A 7,877-nucleotide genomic window follows, 5' to 3' on the forward strand; every position below is an offset into this window, starting at 1 on the left:
TCATTTCCAACAAGAACACGGTAATTCCGAGGAAATGATAAACCTCAAAATTGATAAAACGAGGGCAAGACAATGGAAATGATCTTTTAAAAATAAGCAAGGATATGTCATATAGACAGATTGTATGAAGTAGAACGAGTTCCGCTTTGAGCGGAAGTCAGGACAAACTGGTGCTTTATTGAAGTGATTCATGACCAGATAGAAACGTGGCCGTTGCGTTAGCTTGTAGGGACATTGTGATAAAAACGTTAATGCTTTGAATGCTTGGATTCTCTTTTGGCTATCTTGGTTTTGTCGTAGTTTTCATCTTTCTCGAGACTTGATCGCATTCGTCTGTTTCTGTAGATTCGTATGACTCCCAATACTACTTGAACAAGCCAAACTAACGTACAAATCCAACAGGCAACCTGGAGAATAATGAAAATAGATGTCATTGACTGACCTAAAGTGACGACTCTATACATTAAAGATGTCCTTACGACGGAGGTGTTCAAGCGTGAAGAAAATTTAAAAAACGTAGAGGAACTTGTTTCATTAAATATCTGTTGTTGTCAAAGAGATACATTGGTTACACAACAGGTGCTTGTTTTATATCGCATTTCTTTTACTCGACTTCGTTATTTTTCACAAATTACCGAAAACGCGAGGTTTCGCAAATATTTGATTTTTTTTCGTAACGTTTGAAAAATTATTATAATGAGAGCGGAATAAAAATCTGTACGACAACCAAACGTTTGAGTGACCTGGATGTACCGCCGTAAAGGAGCTATTCCAACGTGGTATTGTTGTTCTGTAACCCGATGTGTTTGTTAATAATATCAGAAAGGGCGTAATCATATGATCTGTAGTGAAATGCCCTAATAGGGAATAGTAACGATTTTAAAAAATATATATAATAACAGCTTTAATGTTTAATCGAAGCCTTGGAAGTTTAATAACACTCCCATTTTGTGGTAGAAATAATATATTTTTTTAAAAATATAGTCTGTCGTATTATTTTATCAGTTATATAGAAATGGTCCTGTATTTCGTCTTACCTCTGCAACCTCAAGGAGATTAAAGAAATATCCAGTGTTGAAGTTGTCGCCATTTGCATCCGTCCATTCTTGGTCTTGGGCGTCTGCGCAACTGTTAATAGGAAATAAAAGCAATGCTATCGGTTTATAGTTAAAATCATGCAGAAGCATCTTACTACTCCACAACAGAATTTTAAACATCGTGTTTTAAAATCATAGCAAACAGTTCATCTGGCTATAATAAGGAGTTTTATTTCCAATTCCATTTTTATTTAACTCCGTCCAATTCAATGGCAATTAAACCCTCTGAACCACTAGGTGGCGCACATTGAGTAGACGTCGTTGGTCATGATTGAGGAGGAATGGTTAAACCCTTGGAAAACTCAACTGCGCCCCCTGGTGGAAAAAGAGGGACTACTGTCAGAGAAAGTCATTCCTATCATGGTTTACCCATGGTTTAATAAGATTGTTACTGGCTACATATCTTTCTCTAACGTATGTATCTTTAATGTATAATGTACATGTAAATAAACAATAGTTTATAAATAATAGTTTGTATATTGTTACTGTATTGTATTGTTATCGTATTTTTTGTATTGTTTTGTTTTGTATTCTATTGTATTGCGTTGTATTTAATATAATACATACCCTTTGTAGATATTCCCCTTACTAAGTTCAGAGCAGACCCTGAACATACCAACACTGATAATACAGGAGCACACCAGCACCAAGAATGTCAGTATGGCATTCAACAGAACAAAAGGCCACACCCACATCTGGAATCTGTGTAAACAAGATAAACACTGATAGGACTCTGTTGGTATTAAGAAATTCAAAACGATGAAATCGGTTTAACATTTCTTTTTTAATCAGATATCGACAAGACATAAATGTAGTATCAATCTGATATCAATCTCAGACATCGGACTGACATCAATCTGATATCAATCTCAGACATCGGACTGACATCAATCTGATACCAATATCAGACATCGGACTGACATCAATATGATATTTATATCAGACATCGGACTGACATCAATCTGATACCAATCTCAGACATCGGACTGACATCAATCTGATATCAATCTCAGACATCGGACTGACATCAATCTGATACCAATATCAGACATCGGACTGACATCAATATGATATTTACATCAGACATCGGACTGACATCAATCTGATACCAATCTCAGACATCGGACTGACATCAATCTGATACCAATATCAGACATCGGACTGACATCAACCTGATATCAATCTCAGACATCGGACTGACATCAACCTGGTAGCAATCTCAGACATCGGACTGACATCAATCTGATATCAATCTCAGACATAGGACTGACATCAATCTGGTATCAATCTCAGACATCGGACTGACATCAATCTGATATCAATCTCAGACATCGGACTGACATCAATCTGATATCATTCTCAGAAATCGGACTGACGTCAATCGGATATCAATATCAGACATCGGACTGACATAAATCTGATATCATTCTCAGAAATCGGACTGACGTCAATCTGATATCAATATCAGACATCGGACTGACACCAATCTGATATCAATATCAGCCATCGGATTGACATTGATCTGATATCAATCTCAGACAGCGGACTCACATCAATCTGATATTAATCTCAGACATCGGACTGACACCAATCTGATATCAATCTCAGACATCAGACTGACATCAATGTGTCATTAATCTGATATAAATCACACACACTGACTTTACGAAATTTCGTTTCGCTTTTTAAGATATATAATTGCATATAGTTTTTCATTAATATGAAACGACAAACTGTGTCGTAGATACAAAAGTACGGATGTTCTAAAAAAAATCCTTCAAAATCGATACGAAAATAAGAAAATGATAATATTAAAAAAGAAGAGACGAAAAGCAACAGGAACGAAAAGAACTACGGCAGGGGAGACAACAACAGGTACTGTGGAAACACCAAAACAGACGGGAAGGTAGAAATTGGATTTGAGAAACGTCAAAACAATCGAAAATGGAGGAGGAAAGGACAAGCAAAAGTAAACAACAACAACATATAAAACATAGCATTCAAACAATAAAACAGTACATCATGAAGGAAAGACTTAAACACACATTAAAACAAAGGGAAGTAATCCAGAACGCAGACGTGTTCCTGACTTGCCCTCAGATGTCTGGGGAAACTTAGTTCTAAGTTTGAAATCAAGTCAAGAAGCTTCATGAACATTATCTTTTTATACGACATATTTATACTACCGAGTCGATCAGACAATTCTGTATCGGCATTACTGACAACATACAGTTTTTATTACATCATAATATCATATAATATATAATAATATAATATAAAATGTAGTAATACACATACATACATATTGTTATGTATAAATAACTGTATATATAAATTCATGTTGTTATATACAAATATCTATATACATAAAAACATATTGTTATATACAAATATCTATATACATATAGTTAGATATAAATATCTATATTCATAAATAAATGTTGTTATATACAAATATCTATATTCATAAATAAATGTTGTTATATACAAATATATATTCATAAATAAATGTTGTTATATACAAATATCTATATTCATAAATAAATGTTGTTATATACAAATATCTATATTCATAAATAAATGTTGTTATATACAAATATCTATATACATAAATACATGTTGTTATATACAAATATCTATATACATAAATACATGTTGTTATATACAAATATCTATATACATAAATATATATTGTTATATATCAATGTCTATATACTCACGGGATGGATCCGTCTTCGCGTGTTTTATAAGTGGCATATGCATTGTAAATTCCAACTCCGAGCGGATACAACACACAACCGAGCACAAACAGATATATCGGGAAATCACAAATAGAAGACGGAGAGTATTTCGTCGTAAATTGGTCTCCCTTCAAATTCCAGTCCAACGATGCGTATATCAGACAATTTCCGCTGAATATGGCCTGCAATAGTATCTTATTATAGACTTCATAGGCGAGTTAAAACATGAAACAAATTTCAATGTTACGATATCAAAGATGCAGTCGCTTCAGTAAAAACCAAGTACAAAATTAAAAGGTAAAATCGTTTCGTTACTGTGAGAGTATGATTGAAGCATGATTTATTAGACCATGACATGTTATTGTTATTTTGGGAGACTTATACCTAAATCCTCACAATTGGTCAATATATGCTATCATATCACCTTAAAAACTTCACTTCGTGGATAATTTACTCTAATTGATTTCGTAGGCACTCTTAATCCAGAAATTAACATGTCCATGAATTCTTTAACAAGTAGAAACATATGAATTTGACGAAATTTATCGATGAAATCAAGTGTCCGCGAAGATTAAAAAAACTCTTCTAGCAAAAAATCAACCCGACAAAAATATATCAATTTTACTGTAATTTTGTTTAATTCTAATATGTTTAATTTGAAAGCATCTCTTAAGAATAAGTGTAATCTCTATTTTCTTTAAAGGTGTCCCGTTATTTTACACAACAGAATTCGCCTTGCTCTATCAAATGGCTATTCTGATATACCAGAGTTACCTCCCCTTGTTTCACTGAGTACAAAACAATTACATGCATATTAGCATTTGAGAAAGTCGAGTATTGCATCAGGTATAGTTTACAGATAATTAACTTTCAATATATACCAACTAACATTAAACTTTCAACTTTTTAATCGATGTTTTTTTCACATGATTTCCTTTTGATTTGGTACATTTATTTTGTAAATAAACCCATCTTTTATTATCATGTATGACGTCAGCATTAACTACATTCGTGTTTATTGTCAGTAATTTATAAATTGAGCCTTAAGAATTTTTCATTAAGCAAATTAAAATATATCATTTGTATAGGGATTTAAATATCATATGAAATAAAAACCCATGTAGTATTATGATATGAACAAAGGTATATCTGTGTACTAAAAATAAAATCGATATTTGATGATTTTCCGGAAAGCTGATAAACGTTTGTGTTAGTGGCATTGCTTATGTAAAACAAGTGATAATTGATGTAATAGATCCTGATAATTGGTTGTTATACAAAAAAAAAAAACATATTTATCCGCTTATTTCCAATGTTTCATACCAAATTATGTAAAAGATGACGTTATTTGGTAAGTATTTAATTTCTGCTTGTCATTTACATAGAACATTAGATAGAATGAGAAACTTACCCGTGACACACCGAAGGTAATACACGTAATTAGCCCAATGAGACATGTCGAGAAATACAGAATTGTTTGTAACAACAGGTGTAGATCCACTATTCCCATCTCTATAAAGGTTTGTTGGTAAACGGGATGATTGTCAGAGAGTTTTAAAATGTCGTCCAGATCTCCGTGCTAGCTCTAGTATGTCCTTGTTACGATCTAGTTATAAAAAGAACGAACCCACGGTCCAATAGTTCTTAAGCCTTTTAAATCGATCACTTAAATGCAAGCATGCACAACTTAATTGAACCTTTGTATATGGCATTGACGTGAGCTTAATAAAACATTTTTATCCTGGCTTTACAACACTGACCGTTGCATTAAAACGAATTCAATATATATATCAATGTTCATTTCTAAAATAAAACGATACGCTTATTAGCCGAGAATTAACTGATATAATATAGTATCAGGCTGACCGTTTTGCTCCTCTCATACAAATCATTGTACAGGCATTGTTATAGTTATTGTTGTGACTACTGTGTTATATATGTGTATATGTGTGTATGTAGGATAACATTTTGGTATATGTGTATAATAAGTATACAATACCATAACATATTGATTAATAATTCTGATGGTTTAGAAGATAAAACTTTTATACATGTTGTTCATTAAGCTCGTGTTGAGCAACATCTGCATAGTTGTGCCCTGGCATCAAAGCAATATCAAAATTGTAAATAATTATCAGCTCGTTAGTACGTCAAGGTAATAACTAATCCTCACGTTATTACCTGTATTATACATAAACAATAATTAACACTACCTTTTGTTTCCATCCTCTTACTAGCAAGTCTTTTGTTTCCATCCTCTTACTGGCAAGTCTTTTGTTTCCATCCTCGTACTAGCTAGTCTTTTGTTTCCATCCTCTTACTGGCCAGTCTTTTGTTTCCATCCTCTTACTGGTTAGTCTTTTGTTTCCATCCTCGTACTAGCAAGTCGTTTGTTTCCATCCTCTTACTGGCTAGTCTTTTGTTTCCATCCTCTTACTAGCAAGTCTTTTGTTTCCATCCTCTTACTGGCTAGTCTTTTGTTTCCATCCTCTTACTGGCAAGTCTTTTGTTTCCATCCTCGTACTAGCTAGTCTTTTGTTTCCATCCTCTTACTGGCTAGTCTTTTGTTTCCATCCTCTTACTGGCTAGTCTTTTGTTTCCATCCTCGTACTAGCAAGTCGTTTGTTTCCATCCTCTTACTGGCTAGTCTTTTGTTTCCATCCTCTTACTAGCAAGTCTTTTGTTTCCATCCTCTTACTGGCTAGTCTTTTGTTTCCATCCTCTTACTGGCTAGTCTTTTGTTTCCATCCTCTTACTAGCTAGTCGTTTGTTTCCATCCTCTTACTGGCTAGTCGTTTGTTTCCATCCTCGTACTAGCTAGTCGTTTGTTTCCATCCTCTTACTGGCTAGTCGTTTGTTTCCATCCTCGTACTAGCTAGTCGTTTGTTTCCATCCTCTTACTGGCTAGTCTTTTGTTTCCATCCTCTTACTGGCTAGTCTTTTGTTTCCATCCTCTTACTGGCTAGTCTTTTGTTTCCATCCTCTTACTAACTAGTCGTTTGTTTCCATCCTCTTACTGGCTAGTCTTTTGTTTCCATCCTCTTACTAGCTAGTCTTTTGTTTCCATCCTCTTACTAGCTAGTCTTTTGTTTCCATCCTCTTACTGGCTAGTCTTTTGTTTCCATCCTCTTACTAACTAGTCGTTTGTTTCCATCCTCTTACTGGCTAGTCTTTTGTTTCCATCCTCTTACTAACTAGTCGTTTGTTTCCATCCTCTTACTGGCTAGTCTTTTGTTTCCATCCTCTTACTAGCTAGTCGTTTGTTTCCATCCTCTTACTAGCTAGTCTTTTGTTTCCATCCTCGTACTAGCTAGTCTTTTGTTTCCATCCTCTTACTAGCTAGTCTTTTGTTTCCATCCTCTTACTAGCTAGTCTTTTGTTTCCATCCTCTTACTAGCCAGTCTTTTGTTTCCATCCTCTTACTAGCTAGTCTTTTGTTTCCATCCTCTTACTAGCAAGTCGTTTGTTTCCATCCTCGTACTAACTAGTCTTTTGTTTCCATCCTCTTACTAGCAAGTCTTTTGTTTCCATCCTCGTACTAACTAGTCGTTTGTTTCCATCCTCGTACTAGCCAGTCTTTTGTTTCCATCCTCTTACTAGCAAGTCTTTTGTTTCCATCCTCGTACTAACTAGTCGTTTGTTCCCATCCTCTTACCAGCAAGTCTTTTGTTTCCATCCTTGTACTAACTAGTCGTTTGTTTCCATCCTCGTACTAGCCAGTCTTTTGTTTCCATCCTCTTACTAGCAAGTCTTTTGTTTCCATCCTCGTACTAACTAGTCGTTTGTTTCCATCCTCGTACTAGCAAGTCTTTTGTTTCCATCCTCTTACTAGCAAGTCTTTTGTTTCCATCCTCGTACTAGCTAGTCGTTTGTTTCCATCCTCGTACTAGCAAGTCTTTTGTTTCCATCCTCTTACTAGCAAGTCTTTTGTTTCCATCCTCTTACTGGCCAGTCTTTTGTTTCCACCCTCTTACTAGCAAGTCTGTTGGTTCCATCCTCTTACTAGCAAGTCTGTTGTTTCCATCATCGTACTAACTAG

At 34.7% G+C, this 7,877-nt stretch overlaps 1 protein-coding gene across 1 annotated transcript; it reads right to left on the bottom strand.

Annotated features, from left to right (window-relative positions):
- Positions 1–248: 248 nt before the first annotated feature.
- Positions 249–5,348, bottom strand: LOC132543552 (transmembrane protein 179B-like). The gene is made up of 5 exons (XM_060207068.1): positions 5,250–5,348; positions 3,818–4,020; positions 1,665–1,799; positions 1,038–1,128; positions 249–407 (listed from the first exon to the last, which is right to left on the bottom strand). Exons 1-5 carry the CDS (start codon positions 5,346–5,348, stop codon positions 249–251), a joined length of 687 nt encoding a protein of 228 aa, XP_060063051.1.
- Between the last annotated feature and the right edge of the window lie 2,529 nt (positions 5,349–7,877).

The sequence above is a fragment of the Ylistrum balloti genome, unplaced genomic scaffold (genome assembly GCF_031769215.1).
Source record: "Ylistrum balloti isolate Yb309-2 unplaced genomic scaffold, AGI_CSIRO_Ybal_v1 Utg369758, whole genome shotgun sequence".
Classification (NCBI taxonomy): domain Eukaryota; kingdom Metazoa; phylum Mollusca; class Bivalvia; order Pectinida; family Pectinidae; genus Ylistrum; species Ylistrum balloti.